The following is a 17,919-nucleotide window of genomic DNA, read 5'->3' on the forward strand; positions in this document are numbered from 1 at the left end:
TTTGAAATACAGATAAGATTAATTTTATTATAAGAGAATAAATGTATATATATTGGAGAACAACTTCCGAATAAGTATGACATATAACTATTTACACAAATAATGTTTCTGTTTTAGAGAAAACCTGTCATGAGTATATGGGCTCGAAAGTTTTTAAATAGCATAGCTTTCTAAATTTAAGTTTGTGTACATTTTATAGCTGATATCAAATGTTATTTGATTGTTTACAATTTTATTGTTTGTTTACATTATAATACAATGTTCTGTACATGTAAAGTGAGTTGTAACTTAATTTATAATAAAATCCAATAAAATGTTTGAAAATATATTTGACATAACAAATTACGCATGAAAACATATCTGTAATATTACATTATACATGAAAATGTGTTTGAAATATTAAATTATACATATTTTTAAAACTAGCTACAATAAATCGAAATTATGATTTCACACACTAAAACCATACTTATTTAAGCAAAAATGGTATATTTACAATGATAATGTTAAGTTCAATTTTAAAAATCAGCATTAGTGCTTAACATATGCTAACCCTGAACCACAATTTTAATGGAAAGAATAACTACAGTAAAACAATTCCATCTATAAACAATGTTTTGTTGTTTCAGTCTTTTGCACTGTAGTCTGGCAATTTTACCTTGGCACAAGAGAAATCGAGCCTTTAAATTTGCTGAGACCAAAACTGACTGTAGTTACCCTGAAACAAAAATACAAGTTATAATTTACAACCAAAGACAAATAAATACTAAACGCTACATGGTACTTTCATAATTCTTGAATATAATAAAGTTAAAGCCAAGTTTACATTAATAGATAAAAATTACATAATCCAGATGTATATAATCACAAGGACTTCAAAGCCTTTGTCTAACTTTTTATCTTAAGGCATTTTTAACCAGAAGGTCACACACTTAGCAGGCTAACTTGTGCTGTACAATTTGCTAGTTTCAGTAAACTCTTGTGTTTAACACCTGCAATTAGCAATATAGCTTATTAGGACTGCCAAGAGCAAAACATGTTGTCCCAGAGCAAAACACTCCCACATATTGTCGTCTATTTTTTTACCTACAACTCTTCATGTTCTACTAAAAGAGTGTACTAACTAATTAGGTACTAAAATTGTTTGTAAGAAATTACTTTGAGAATTCCTACAGTTTGAATCTTGATCAATTACTGGTGTAGCATCTAAGAAGTTCATCATTCTTAATAATTAACAGCAGAACACGCCTTTACCTACAGACTTTAAATGTTTTAACATTCTTTTAAAGTTTGTGAGAGTGTTAAACACAAAACATTATCATTACGAAACTATGAGAGAATTACTATACAAATAAGCTGTCATAAAGTATAATATACAAAAGTATGTCTATACCGTGACTATTATGTTGTGGGAAAAAATAGGCATAAACTGCGAGAGCAAAACAAAAAAGTCAAATGCACATTGATGTAATGCTGTTTACAACCCAATGAATTATTGTGTTTGCTTTATTCTTTATTTTGCATCATCATAATTTCATGAAATATGAACTGAGACTATGCATTGCATTGTTTCTAAATTAATTTGCTGTTTTTCGTGGTTATTGGTTGTAAAGTGATGAACACATGTTTTAAACAGTATCATGGCTAGTCTAGCAATACACTGATTTAATAAATGCAAAACTGATTTTGTACCTACTACAAGTTAGCTAGAGGCAAAGACATAAAACATTATCAGACTATATTTAAATCAACGATTTTAGCCTTATTTCTACAAATGTTTGAATGATTAACTCTACAATTGGATTTAATTGTTAAAATTCAAGATTGGTAAGCGACAACCTGCGCACTGTGATTTGAGTTGTAATTTTCCCACAGAGCTTAGCTATTATATTTTTATTCTTCTTGAGATAGTAGAATAACTTCCTATGTTTCACAATATCTTAATTTGTATATCACTGTGGACAAAATAATAATAAAATCTCTTACCTGATAAAAACCTCATATTAAAACTTCAAAATTTTAATTTTTTGTTTTTTTACCAAACAACTAGTGGAGAGTACTCTATAAAGCTGCCCCCCCCCCAGGATTTATCCCCCCCCCTTCTCATAAAGTCTATAGCTTGGAAACGTATATAAGAAATAAAGAAAATTCCTAAAAAGCTTTCAAGAAACTACCTATATAAATGAAAATAAAGATATATTATACATATAATTACTCACTATTTAAGAATAGGCCTATATAAAAAAAATATCAGTATTAACGGACAAGAATCTTTACTTTACAATTACCGCATTAAATAATTTAATATCTTATCACAATATTCTGTGCGGTAATCAAGAATTTCAGCTACAAGTACATTGTAAACTTATCGGAAATGTCACAGCTGTCACGCATAATCTGACTAGGTAGTTGTGAATCATTCTTTACTTATTATATTGGTACAGGGCCAACATTACTGGATATGCATTTGAATGTAAACATTCTGGTAATCTGATAGGTAGCCTATCTCCAGTTATGTTTTTCGTTCATCATCAGCAGTACGCTGAGGCACTGCAGTGGCCTGCACTGTTTGTCGTAGATATTTGTGATCAGATCCTTCTGAAAAATTTAATTTATGTTGTTTAATTGATAAATATTATCAATGCATTAACTAGTAACACATGAAAAAATAAAAATCAAGTATCTATCAGGCTACCATAATGGATGAAAAATCCAGGTCTGATCAAAAAATTCCCCTAATGCTTATTCATATTTTATTTAGTCTTTTTTGCATTTATAGTGAAGAAGTAAAGCCGAGTAGCTGACATTATTTCACAAGGCAGTAGACATATTAAGCAACCTTTAAAACGGGCTGAAATAACTACTTACTTTCCAGTAATTATTTACAGTACAATCTAAGTAACATACCGCTGTATAAAAAGATTTAATTTGAGGAAGCTCATTATATTATTAATTTAATGACTACTACTATTACCTAAAACCTATTAGCACGTACCTTTCAAAGTGCTCTCTGCTCACTGCCTGCCATTTGCCCCTGTCCTTTGGATACTTCACTAATACAGATCCATTGGCCCTCATTATTTTCTCTCCAAAGGCTGACTTTATTGTCTCCACCAGAAACAGCAAGTACACTTCCTGTTAAGGACCAGCTTACATTCCATACAACATCTTCAAATGTGTGTAAAATGGTCGATGCCCAATTAATGTTATCTTCACTTGTCCAAATGACAACTCTACGATCTTGGGAACAGCTTGCTATGGTACTCCGTGGTAGGCCTATAGAAGGAGCCCAAGCCACATCTCGAACCCAATCAGAATGAGCTTCCAATTTACAGTCTTCCACCCAGCGATCTCCATCTTCCTTCCATATTTTGACCATATTATCACAACCGCCACTCACTAATCTTTTAACAGCACCAGACTTAGAAGTACCGAGTCCAGGCAGAGTTGAGGTTGCAGGGGCCCAACTTACCGCATTACATCCTATTGTGTGTGCATTAGGAATCTTCTTAGATTCCCAAGCTGAGCCATCTGGAGTACAGGTCAAAATTGATATCGTTGCATCTGAACTGCCACAAGCTAATAACAAACCATATTCATGTGGAGCCCAAGCTATTGAATTCACTGAAGAGTCATGATTGTTGTATTCATAGAATTTTGCCCAATCTCCTGGACCACTTTCTTTCCAAATAATAACTTTTCTGTCATAAGAACAAGAAGCAAGAAAGTTACCGAATTTGGGATGTGCCCAAGCTACCTGCCACACAGGACCATAATGTCCCTTTAAATCTGCAACCAAGCTTTGAGTTCCGTTTTTAAGATTATAAATTTTTACACTACTGTCAGATGAACAAGTTGCTAAGCGTAAACCATAGTAATCCATTTCTGCATCATGAATTAAATCTTCATGTCCAGTATCAACTGTATTTAACACGGATACCATTTTGTCTAATTTTAAATCTTGAAGTATATAACTAGAAATAATCTATCCAACAAATAAATATAATAATGGAGATTACAATGTTCACTGACAACAACCCGAACTTATTAAAACACGGTTTAATACTGTTAACTGTTTAGCTTTATAGGTTAGAATAAACGTGGACGTATTGGCGTTTACAAAACAGTGGTAACCTGATATTGTCTATGAATTTGTTTAGTATAACAGTAGCTATGGTATAAACCGTATTCCTTTTAACTTAAAGCATATATCCAAACATTGATTTGATGGAAATTAGTTAGTGAAAGCAAAGTTAATTTAATGATATTCTGTCTAGTATATAGTCAAAAGTTATATAACAAATATATCGAGCACTGGAAATTTCGTTGTTACAGGATTTTTGTTCTAACTTCTTAAACTGCTGATGGAAATTAAACCTGTTTGAATGCTCATTTAGTCCAATTATCGCACGAATGTTCAATAGTAAGAGTACATTTAAGGAAGAATAAATGTTATGATTCATTCCGGGCAAAATCCTATCCTTAACAATAACCATCATTACATTCGATTCCGACCTGAGAAGTAGGCCCAATTAGAAAAGTAAAGAAGCGCTGACGTTTTTATCTTGCTAGCCTAAACAGGAGGATAATAATTAGATACATAAAACCAATCATTAGTTTCCCTTAATTATTTGCATAAGATAACGGAAAAGATCTTATATTGCGAAAATATTAAAAATCACAAGATGTTGGTAAATTATGTAACTTTAGAAAGAATGAATTCTATGAAGTGTCTAACGATTTGATTTTTGTTAAAATACTTATTTATACGGATAAAATAAAAAAGATAGTTAACTTTATAAAACTGTATAAAATAACACTAAAAGGTGATTGACTATGTATTTCTCGGTTTCAAGAAGGTTTTGTTAAGTGTTCTTCACTATTTAAATTTCATTTTTCCTATTACCTGCCTGAATTTTATTGTCTGATTAATGGTATGGTTCCTTTATTATTTATGATATTATATAATTGTTTAAACTACTGCTATTACTTTTAAACGTGTGACTTTAATTTAGTGTTTATATACGTTGACTATTTAATAGGTAAGTTCTATCCCGTTTAAGATGTAAGTAAATATTACAACAATAGCCTCGTAATAAGCGATCTACTTGAAGATTTTACAATACCAAACAGCTTTCGACGCTACCTTTTTGTGATTATTAGGTCAAGACTGTGAACCCCAGCTGTGCTGTTTCAGTGTTGTGTCCTTTATTTTAATTTAAAATGTAGTTTTTTTACCCAATTAGTGGTTAAAACTATATAAAAAACAGTTCTTAAAACATTTTTGTTCATAATTTACATAAAAATGTTTTAGATTTTTTTTCGTAATCTTTTTTTTCCAGTACTTTTCCTACAACTAACCTTACCCGTTAACTTTAATTGTTTTCAGTGTTTGTTTACTATTAGTAGTTTTTCAAGTGAGAAGGTAATGGACAACTTAAAATTTGCCCCTTCAAAACAACTCAAAACTGTTTGGATTTTGATACCATAACTAATGATCACAATTATTGTTCTAATAAGCAAACAATGAACATCATTTCAGGAAAAACTATTTCTAATGACGATGTCAATAATCAAAAACGAGTGGCAAATCGAAACAACTAGAAACAAAAGACATTTGTCAACAGCCAACGTTTCAGATGTTAAGAAACCTTGTAGACCTACAGAGTACGTTGCAAAAACTGCTAGACCTATTGAATTGCACAACAGATTTTGAAATGCTGAGTAACGCCAACCTAAGCTCTGAAAGAAGAAACGATGAATGACGACAAATGTAGGACGAAGGTGAGGCCTCCACCTATATTTGTCCCCAACATTGTCAACATAAGTAAAATGATGGTAAACATTGAACAAGTAATTAAAAAAAGAGTCATATTCATTTAAATGCATAGCTAGAGATAAAGTAAAAATTAACACTGATACTATTGAAGCCTTACCGCGCATTAGTCAAACATTTAACTAACATGAAAGTAAAAACTTCCATACATACCAAATAAAGGGTGACAGAGCTTATAGAGTAGTGCTTAAGAATATGCACTTCTCTACGGAACCCCAGGAAATTAAAACAGCTATAGAAGCTTATAACCACAAAGTTAGGAATGTGTCGAACCTTAGAAGTAGCAAATCTAAAGATCCACTGTCAATTTTTTTTGTAGACTTAGAGCCAGCATCAAACAACAAAGACATTTTTAAAATTGAATTCCTACTAAATGCCAAAATTGTGTTTTGAGCCCCCCTTACAAAACGTAATGATGTGGTGCAGTGCAAAAAGTGTCAAAGATATGGGCACAAAAAGGCTTACTGCTTGGTACCAAAACCGCTGTGTATAAAATGCGGCTCAGATCATGGATACTAGCAGCTGTAATAAATCTGTAAATGTTCCTCCCAAATGTGTATTATGTGGTGGTGAGCACCCAGCCAACTATAAAGGTTGCTCTATTTACAAAGATATTAAGAAAAAGGCTTTTCCACCTCTAAGACCAGCGTTAAAAAAAGACACTCCTCCTCCAGTGCAAGATCGAGAAGTAGATAGACCTATATCTGTTCGTACTCAAAAATTCAACAGGTAATCAGTCTCAACCAGTATCACCAACCTTATCTTATGCTAGAGTGGCATCAGGTCAATCAAATGTAGAAGCAAATCACAATCTGAATCAAATAATTGATGGATTTTTTAAATAAGTTCGAAATGATGATGTCTCAACAAGCCCAGCAAATAGGTACATTGATTAACCTATTGACAACTGTCATATCAAAACTAAAATGAATAGATTTTTTAGGATTGGACTCTGGAATGCCAATGGCTTGGCCCGACATGGCCAAGATATTCAACTTTTTATTTCAATACACAAAAATAGATATTATGTTAATTTCTGAGACCCACTTTACAAAACTTAAATTTTTTCAAAATCCCAAATTTTACTTTTTATTCTACAAACCACCCTGACAATACGGCGCATGGAGGGTAGCGCTGTGCTAATCAGAAAAACAAATAAAACATTATGAATTACCTAGATTTCAAGAAGATCATATTCAAGCTACAAGCATAGTGGTTGAGGACTGGATGGGACCACTTACATTTTCTGGTGTTTACTGTCCCCCGAGGCACAATATTACCAAACTTCAATTCAACGAATTTTTCGAAACTTTTAGGGCCTCGTTTTGTAGCAGGTGGTGACTTTAATGCCAAACATGTCATGTGGGGTTCAAGGTTGATTAACCCTAGAGGTAGAAATTTGTTAAATTGCATGAATGACAATCACTTGAGTTACGTATCTACAGGGGAGGGAACCAACCTATTGGCCTTCAGATCCCAACAAAATTCCAGATCTTCTTGATTTCTTTGTTACGGAGGGTATTTCTCCTAACTATATGGAGGCTGTTTCATCTCTTGATTTGTCGTCCGATCACTCTCCGGTCATCCTATCAATAAGTTCATCATTTGTATTGAAAGAAAAGGCACCGTCCTTATCGAATAAAGGCACAAACTGGGTGAAGTGTTTCGTGAAACGTTAAATGACAGTTTAAGTCTTAATATATCACTTAAAACAAGAGAGGAAATAGACAACGCTGTGGAAATTTTTTAATTATACTGTTCAGAAATCTGCTTGGAGTGCAACGCCTGAAAACTTAATAATACAACGTGTGGCAATATCAATTACCCAGTAATATATTAAGCAGCACATTGCTCAAAAACGTCGCTTACGAAGAATATGGCAATAATTCTAGAAAATGTAAGAGATAAAACAATGTTTAACAGAGCATCAAGACAGTTAAAGATTTTGCTTAAAAACTTAAAAAACATATGGTTTCAAGAATTCACTTCAAATCTCTCCCCCAACTGAAGCAACAGACTATTCTTTATGGAAAGTAACAAAAAGCACAAAGAAACCGCAAGTGCCCATCTCCTCCAATATCTAAACCAGATGGTTCTTGGGCGAAAAGTAACAGAGAGAAAACTGATTTGTTTGCTGCATATTTTAGTAATGTTTTCAAACCATACCCTGTAGATAACAACTTTGATAATAGACATGTTGTAAGGGAGTTTCTTGATTCACCTAACCAACTCTCACTACCTATTGGCTCCTTTAAACCATCTGAAATATATGATGAGATTAAAAAATCTTAATCCCAAAAAGGCCCCTGGTTATGAGTTAATAACAGGTAAGATACTACAAGAGCTTCCTAGGAAAGCCATACTCTTTCTTAACCTTCGTATTTAATGCTATTTTGAGGCTTGAATACTTCCCATCACAATGGAAGGTGGCTCAAGTTATTGTTGTTCCTAAGCCAGGAAAACCTCAAAACGAAGTAATGTCGTACAGGCCAATCAGTCTACTACCTATACCTTCTAAATTATTCGAAAAGTTATTTTTTAAAAACGACTTCAGGTTTTTATAACTGAATGCAATTTAATTTCCCAATCATCAGTTTGGTTTCAGAGTGCACCACTCCACTATCGAACAAGTCCATAGAGTAGCTAATATAATAAGGCAAGATTTGGAATCAAGAAAATTTTGTTCTGCAGCATTTCTCGATGTGAGTCAAGCCTTTGACAAAGTGTGGCATGAAGGGCTTCTATTTAAAATAAAAAGTCATCTACCTCACACTGTTTTACAACATTATAAAATCTTATTTAGAACGAAGGTATTTTCAAATCAAGTTTGATGATTGTCTTTCAGATCTGAAAGAAATAACCTCTGGTGTACCTCAGGGAAGTGTACTAGGACCAGTGCTGTACTTAATTTTCACTGCAGACATTCCAACTAATCAAAATTCCTCTGACAGCAACATTCGCCGATGACACTGCCGTACTGGCATCCCACTCCAACCATGTTGTAGCGTCACAAATTCTACAAACTAACTTAAATTCTATCACAGTTTGGCTTAAAACTTGGAGAATTAAAGTGAATGAAACTAAATCTGTTCACGTCACATTTACGTTGAAACATGACACCTGTCCACCAGTGTTTTTAAAAACAACATTCAAATTCCTCAAAGAAATGAAGCTAAGTATCTGGGTGTACATCTCGATAGGAAGCTGACTTGGAAACCACACATATGGAACAAAAGGCTCCAATTAAATTCAAAATTTTTCAAAAAACTAAATTGGCTTTTTGGGAACAAAATCCCATTTATCAATAGAAAGCAAACTGTTGTTGTACAAGACTGTTCTAAAGCCCATCTGGACGTACGGAATTCAACTGTGGGGAGTTGCTTCTACATCAAATATTGAAATTATACAGCGTTTTCCAATCTAAAGTTCTCCGAAAGATATTACAGGCCCCATGGTATGTTCGTAATGAAGTCATTCACAGAGACACGAATATCCCCTTTTGTTACTGAAGAAATTCCAAAGTTCTGCATCAAGTATCAAAAACAAATTTAAACTCTCATCCTAACTACTTGGCTATTAATCTGCTGGACAACAGTGACCATCAATTTCGGCTAAAAAGACATGATTTCTTAAACTTAGCTGATCGATTTTAAAGATGAACAATCTCTTAAATGTTTATGTTAAAAAAAAAACCTTTTTGTGTTTCAATATATACATAGTGAAGCCCTGGATGGTATTGAACTATTAATGACTCAAAGACAAACTTAATCTGAAGAAAAAACACTACATTATAAATTTGAAAACAGTGATAAAAAACTAATAGTTCAATACCACCCAGGGCTTCACAAAATTAATAATATCTATAACAGCATTTAATACCTTACAAAATTTTAGTTCAACTAATGATATTTTCAAAACTACTCCTAGAGTAATCTTTAAAAGGCCTCCTATTCTTAAAGATTTATTACTCAAACTTTAACTACCAATGACAAACACCAATGAAAAACCAAAACAAACACAACAAGGATTACATCCATGCAACAAACCAAGATGTTTGGTCTGTAAAATGATAACCAAATTCGTCAAAATACATTAGTAGCAACACAAGCAAGGTATATCCTACCATTGGCAACTTGTCTTGTGAATCTAAAAATTTGATTTACCAAATTCAATGTAACAAATGTCCAACAGATTATATTTGCTCAGCACAAAACCTTTGAGGACAAGAATAACAGGACACCAATTCGATTACAAGCACCAAACTTTAAAGAAAATTGTCATCACTCATGGTCTAAATCACAATTACATTTTTGAAAACACATATTCTGTCGAACTTGTTCGGCAAGTGCATCAAAATTCAAATCCAATTTACCTCAGAACACTAGAATAAGCACATCAATTGGTTTTAAATGGCAACATTCTACATGGAATCGACGTCAGGTAACTTAGCCAAAATCGTCTAAATTTGAAATCAACATTCGAAAGAAATATTTAGTTCATGTCATCTATATTTATTATTATTTATTCACTGTTTATTTACTTTTGTTTGTATCATGTTCTTTTATATTTTATGCAATCCATGCGCTGAAGACGGTTTTTACCGAAATATAGTGCTAATTCAAAAAATGTGTACAGTGTTATTATTAAAAGTTATATACGTACACTTTTGCATCCCCAAATAAAAACACACCGGTATAAACAACAAATTTTACAGCACGCAGTTGTTTATTGACCATTAATATTCATCCAAGATTACTCCTGAGTTAGTAATGTTTAATGCACTCTAGTGTGCTGATGTAGTTCATACTTATGGCTGGAGACATTCTTAATAGAACTTTCTGGAATGTTGATCCGTTACCTCGTAGATATTATCTGCAGTCCAGGGATGGTTTTCGTTATTTATCAGCAGTGCGGGTAGATTTAGCCAAACCCAATCGAATGGTTAATGCATTGACAATTGTATTTTATTCGGAATAAACATAGCAGAGCTGTTCTTCCTGTTCATAGTATAATAATTTCAAAAAACCAAAATGATGAGAATGTAACAAATACTTTTCCTCTGATAACAAAAAACATGTGACTTAACTGTCCATTAAAGATTTTTTTGAAGTGAAAACTTCTTTAGGCGCGTTGAGCGTTTTGGTAGAGGGTAAAATCCTCGGTTCGCGTCACCGACATGCTAATGATACTAACCTGCATGAAAAAGTCAGTCTAGCTGTGTTTTTTAACCGTAGACTTGGCCGCGGACTACTAACCTGCATGAAAAAGTCAGTCTCGCTGTGTTAAAACTGTCCCGTCGGAGTATGAAAACAGACTGCGAAAATCAGTGACCTTTACGGCTTCCTCTCGCGATTTAAAAGTGAAGCCAATGTCGTACAATTCTGTAAGATGCGTCAAATTAAAGCTCTTAATATTGGCAATCTATTGGTTACATTTTTAAATATTAAAAAAATTTCGAAATAATTTTGATTATTGTTTACATTTTACATAGCGTTTACAATGACAAGAAAAAAGTAGTAAGCGAGGATTTTTTTTTATTTTTTGGTCAGACAAAATTTGTCAGCGAGAAAGTTGTGTGAAAATAGATGAATATTTTTTTTGTAATTTATCATTTTTTTATTGGATGTTTAGTTTAGCCTGTAGTAGCGTATGAAGTGATGAGTGAACGTTTCTGCCGGAACTGTAGTTGGCGCATTGGCTCACTGATACCGTATTAACTCAATAAATTAGTTTATTGTGCAATAAAAATACCTTTACGAAAGAACCAAGTTAATTTAACTAATTTATTAGTTTTAAAAATATTGCGGGTTTAATTGTTATTGCAATTATATACTTTATCCGTAAGTAAAGTTAAATTGACCACGTGGGAAGTTCAAAAGTGAGTATGAAACATATTAATATTTTTATACAGATAAATGAATAATGAAAACAACGAATATATTTTTAAACATTTTTAATATTTGTACGAATATTTGTATTTAAAATTTAGCATTATTCATTTTAATTATGTTTTTAATATTTAACCTCTTCATCATGAAATGAGTATTATTACGGTATAAGATTTATCTTACTAGCGTGGTAAAATAGATTTCTAGTTATTTGATAATATTTTTTTCGTGGATTTTAAAATTGGAAAATTAAAAACGCGTCACATTTACAATTACAGATGTACTGCTACTATAACGTATTGTTAATTACTCTCAACTTAATAGTTCCGTTTTCACTTCTATCGGCAGTCCCACGACTGCTACTGTGTGTTTTTTTTAATTGGAGTTGTAGCCTTATCTGTATATTTAATAGTTACCGTAGTATTGCTTGATTAAGGAACATTATTTTGATTCAACAGTTTTTTTTCAAAACGAATAGAAAAATCGATTGTTGCAGATATTTTTCTCACCGAAAATATTTCTAACAGGTACTGGCTCTAGACCAGCCGATAACCAAAAGCCACATCCGTTTTGTTTCGTTGCGAGAAGGAATAGTGGAATTCTGTCTTTCACTTTCAGTTGATGGTCTCTTGTGTGTCTCCGCGAGGAAGATTCCACGTGTTTAGCAATGGGGCATTCTAATATTTGGTATTCCCACCCCCGAAAATATGGCCAAGGATCAAGATCATGGTAACTAATGCTTGTCAATGTTATATTGTTTTATTGTTATAAGGCTTATCGTTTTGGTTTCTCGTATAAAGTAGATGTAGGTGTGGGCATCTAGGCTAGACTTCCCATCTGCTTTAGTCCTATGATTTATTTAGGCTGTGTTATCATTTATATTTTGTTTATAAAGTGTTAAGAGCTTGCTGGTAATTACAGCTAGCTATTATTTTAGTCAAACATTAACCAATGCTAATACTTCAGAAGTAAAGTTATATGTCTATGGTAGTCTAAATCCAAAATCTTTCCTATTGTGCTATGGGGATATGTTTTAAGTGTGCCTTCTAATTGTAAAGTGGGTTTATTCAGTTACAAACACGTTTTTGTAGTTATTATTTTAGGTTAAGTATGTAGCCCACTGTGTAGGAAAGAAACAAGATAACAAATGAAGTAGGAAACTAGCCTAAATGTACGTAAGTTGCCTCAGGCAAAGTTAATTTTCGGGTATGCTTATAAGAGTAAATTTTAAATTATTGGCTGGAGTGGCAAACTGAGATTATCGCAGTATTAACCTACTACTAAGTTTTCAAGGGGTAGAAATGGCATTAGGCAAATAGCCTAACTAGGTTTAAGATACTAAAAGTGGAAACAGGTTACTTTTCTTGTGTGGAGGGGGCTGCAGTGTATAGTAAGCATTCAGCATTCGAATTATCGATATTCATCAGTATAAGTTGGTTTAGATTAGGTTATTGTAAATAGGTTACTAGTAGTACCAAAGTTAAAGATATCCTTTACAAGCGCTCACATGACCTGAGTTAATATTTGAGTACTATCGCGAAGGATTTTTTTATTTTTTGCCAGAAGTGTGCTGTGAAGGCACAACCAAAGCCTGCACTGATGGCCAGGGGCATTTCTGATCGGTAACTTTCCTGACCTCAGATCGTCCAACTTCTCTGACGTCAGATCATGTTGGACATGATCTTATGAATTATATTTTAACCCTCTCCCGCTCGCAAGGCATGAATCGGCACGGTCACCACATAGCCACTGCAGCTTAAACGGCACAGATCGGCACGCACTGCTTTATCTACTAGAGCCAATAAGTGCTGCTCTCTAGTAGCAATAGTTTGTACTACTACGGGTTGTTTGCTATCAGGAGACCATTTACTTTACTTTTACAGTAGATTTATTCCATTATTTTGCTATTTATATTAGTTGTGCGGAAACAATGGCGGGATGTAGTCGTACACTTCGTGACAGCGAAATCGATCTCGTTATTATTAGTGATTGCGACGATTCAAGTGAGTGTAGTGATGTACCAGAGCTTTGTGAAGTGGTTGGTGCATTGAGGATGTAGTTCGGAGTGATCACAGTGGCAGGGGCAGTGACAGCGAGCCAGACAATGACCTTCACCAAGTAACTGCGCAACAAACAACCCGGCGCCCAGCTGTCCGTGTGCCCCCTCTCTGGTCTCGTACAATCAACTTCATTGAACCAATATATACCCTAGTAAAATAATTAATATATATAATTATAATGACAGAACGTATCTAAGTTGAGGCGCTGCGTATTTTGACCGAGCGTGACCGGCAGAGCGAATTAATTGATGTTAGAAGCACCGTGAGCGCCTGGAAACAATGCGAGGGTTAAATAGCATATTAACAAATAGTAAATGAGGACTGAGTAGTACCAAATAATTGTATTGTATTGTGAAAATTTCAATTAACCCGTTTATTATTTTATTATTTTTATCAGTCTAAATGTTACATTGTTCTGAGTTAAATTTAGTGAGACAGCATTTAAATAGTTCTAATCGATAATTTGATCATTCGAGTGTTTGGATGCTTATTATATTGCAGCCGTGCAGAGCAATATTTCCTTGGCTAACATCGTCGTGGAGCATCACATGAACTTGTGACCTTGAGTCAAACTCATTAGTTCTTGTTAAAGTCAACTGTTGTTCCATCTTTGGATACAAAATCTAACATTAATACTGAAAAGAGGTAGATTTTGACATTTTTTTTAATTGAGACATTTTGGAAATAGAAGTTCATACTGGGTTGACACAAAATATAATCCAATATTCCTATGGTTGAATAATTAAATCAATATTTTAATTTTCTAACCTTAGGCCTATTTATATGTTAAATATTTTTATCTTTTCAAATTTTCAAGTTAAGTAATTACTTAAATTAGATTATGAAAGTCAGTTTTACGATCTAATTCTTAAGCAATATCATGTTTTGCATTAGACTTCACAAACTGTTACTGATGGGACAAATTTAAATAATTGTTATAATTTAATAAATTGTAGATTCAAAATATTCCTAGTCTTAATATTTAGCCTATGTTTAGGCTATATTGGTTTAATTTATTAGTGTGCAGTCCCTTTACACATAAATATAAATTTCTTATAGAGTATTACAGTTAACTCGCCGGATGTTAGTCGAGTAATGAACACTATGGTTATCCACTACAGTATGGTTCTTTACGCTGTACTACAAGTTCAAACCACAGAACAGACACATTTAGCCACTGGGCGCAGATAGTTTAAAAATACATTTAAGTTCATAAGAAATAGCAGTGCACAAATATGACATTAAATGGGTTCTTTATTCAAGGTAGTTCTTAGGTTAGCCTAGGTAAGTTTTAAGGTTAAGGGATTAAAATGATCTATAACCATCTTTAAACAAATTTTCCTGATGTTGTACGAAGATGTCATTATGACCACGAATTTTAGCATGTAAATTACTTATTAAACATAAAAAAAATAATATTAACGTTTTTCTTCTAGTATCAATCAATCTTTATTTCTATATTTATATAGACAATATAGTTTATACGTTATATTTGGTATAGTAAATACTCTTATTTTGTTGGAAGGTAATAATTGCATTATACTGTAAATATTTATAGCATATGACGTCTAATCAAAATCATGAACTATTACCATATTAAGGCATTTGAAAAACCATATAACTTTATACATTGTTATTTTTATAATAAAATTGTTTAAATCTTTGTGGCTGTACTGAATTTATGAAACTACAGTATGTAAGCTTAAAATTCTATTTTTAGAAACTAGGTAGGCCTACTAAAGAAATCATTCACTTTGTTCGCTTGGTTATCTAATTTCCCAGAAAAATTACGTAAAAACTAAAAATATTTTTGTTTTGAATTTATAAAAAATTTTTCAATTAGTACTTTTTAACTAAATATGATAACAAATTTGCTTGTAAAATTAAATATCTCTGTCTACCAATAAAGTTCCAATAAGATTGTTATAATTTTTCTATCTTAATTTTATCTACAGCATGTATTGCTCCAACATATTATTACAACAGTATATATATATATATATATATATATTTCATATTTCAGTATATGTATATATTTCACTGCAGGTGGTTGGTCTTAAATATATTTAGTTTAATTGGATACAATGAAAGCAAGTGTGCATGACAACGTTTGTGGGCAGTGTGAAGTAGATTTATAAGTTAAGAATGTGTGTGTGATTTAGTGTCGTGTGTTACAGCCGAGCTTGTGCCAATGGCCACGGACTGATCAGAAAGTATGGTCTAAACCTCTGCAGACAGTGCTTCAGGGAGTACGCCTCAGAGATTGGATTCAAGAAGGTAGCTTACAATTTATATTATTGTTTTTACATACAACATTAAAACATATTTTTTTAACATTTAGCTATTTTAGATTTTTAATTGTTGAAACATCTCTAACTCTTTCCATGCCATAGACTGATATATTAGAATTAATTGTAGACTGACCGAAACTCCAAATACAGTTATATCCGATATTATAGATTGTCTCTTGAAAAGTTTTTTTAGTTTGCAAAAAGCCTTGGAAATGCCCAGTGTATGCTCCACCCTTCTTGCGATTGCGAAGGAAGTATTTAAAAACGACCTTCACTCTGCGGCAGGGGGATGGGAGCGCCCTTTCTCTAACTCCGACCACCTGATTGTCAGTTCTGTGTCTCCTACAGAGCCATAACCAAACATATCCGTGAGGTGTATTACTGCTTTCTCTGTTGTCACAAGTGTGTGTCTACTCCGTACCTAGTTATTCTGCATTGTGTGGTAGTGTTAAACAACAATTAGTAGTTTATAAAACTTTTCAGTTTAATTACATTTTATTATCAAATTTAAATTTAATTGAAGTAAATAGTTATTTTAAAATTTTTATCAGTAAATACATCTACGCTAATTTTAAGTAATATGGCCTGTTTTATACTTTTTTTGCTTTTAACTTTTATAATTTAGTTATAATAAAAGTTTGATTTAAACTCAAAGAAAAAATAATTGTGACTTGGTGTTATAGGAAAGTTAATGGCGTGTGAAGGGTTAAACCATAGTGTTCCACAAATTTATCTAAAAAAAATTACATGGATTTTTTTGTACATTTTTATGGATACGGTATGGAAATAATCTAATCCTGTTATTTTCTATAGTTTGCTGAAAAAGTTATAACACATCATAATTAATTTGCCATGATAGGTATATATTTATTTCTCATGATAATCTAAACAGTCAACCTTTTATAACTAAAATGAGTGCCAGTACTGAGTTCAACATATTATCATCTGTATATCAAGTGATGTATGTTAATACACTTTCTCTATAGACATACGTCTCCATACTAGCTACATTTGGCATACAAAATAAAACATTTCAGTATCATTTCACTGAACATTACTACCCCAGAGCCCAAAACCATCCCCTGTTTCACACACACACACACACACACACGTGCGTGCGTGCACACATGTTATTTATATCTTGTACCAAGTTACAACTTGTTTTGAGTTTTTTTGGGACAGTTATCCTACACAAATATTTTATATAACAATGCTTGTGACAGGGATAACTGTTCCACAAAAACCCTACCTATTTATTCTTCCTGTGCTGGAAGGACTATAGGCCTGGCACTCAAAGGGTTAAATATCATTGTATAAAATAATGTCATCTGCCTCCATTATTTTGATTTATAACAAATAAAAATGGCAAATTTATTTTACATAGATGAAATAGAAATAGGTCTCAGTAAATATTTGTCTAAATGTGTATGGCAAAGTGTGTGTAATAAAGACATACTGACAAACTAAATATGTGAACATACTGAAAATTAAATTAAATTCAGAAAGGTTAGTGAAGATAAAAGTATAAAAAGAAGAGTTTGAGTCTAAGTGTAAGTTATACATCTTGTACTTGTGAGTAACAATATTCTGACCCGTCTGTATTGGAATGTTGTTTATTATAAATTATCCCAATAAGGTATTTTAAATCTATATTGCTAGGAACAATATTGTAAAAATGATATTTATAAAATACACAGACTTGAGATATATTACTAATTATTATTTTTTCATGTTTCAGCTGGACTAAGAAGTGTCACAGTGAAGAGGTTTTCTGTGTACTGCAATCAACAACAGCAACCTTACAAATGTATCTATTACATTAAACTTTAATTTTTATTTTAAAA

General features: G+C 32.6%; 2 protein-coding genes across 2 annotated transcripts; one reads left to right on the forward strand and one right to left on the reverse strand.

Annotated features, from left to right (window-relative positions):
* LOC124353226 (protein SEC13 homolog) lies at positions 1–4,109 on the reverse strand. Its single transcript, XM_046803128.1, has 2 exons — positions 2,996–4,109; positions 1–718 (listed from the first exon to the last, which is right to left on the reverse strand). Exon 1 carries the CDS (start codon positions 3,941–3,943, stop codon positions 2,999–3,001), a length of 945 nt encoding a protein of 314 aa, XP_046659084.1. The 5' UTR covers positions 3,944–4,109; the 3' UTR covers positions 1–718; positions 2,996–2,998.
* Positions 4,110–12,298: 8,189 nt separating this feature from the next.
* Positions 12,299–17,919, forward strand: LOC124353227 (40S ribosomal protein S29). The gene is made up of 3 exons (XM_046803129.1): positions 12,299–12,453; positions 15,962–16,061; positions 17,814–17,919. The coding sequence occupies exons 1-3, from the start codon at positions 12,392–12,394 to the stop codon at positions 17,820–17,822; spliced, it is 171 nt and encodes a 56-aa protein (XP_046659085.1). The 5' UTR covers positions 12,299–12,391; the 3' UTR covers positions 17,823–17,919.

Source organism: Homalodisca vitripennis, chromosome 1 (assembly GCF_021130785.1).
Source record: "Homalodisca vitripennis isolate AUS2020 chromosome 1, UT_GWSS_2.1, whole genome shotgun sequence".
Lineage (NCBI taxonomy): Eukaryota > Metazoa > Arthropoda > Insecta > Hemiptera > Cicadellidae > Homalodisca > Homalodisca vitripennis.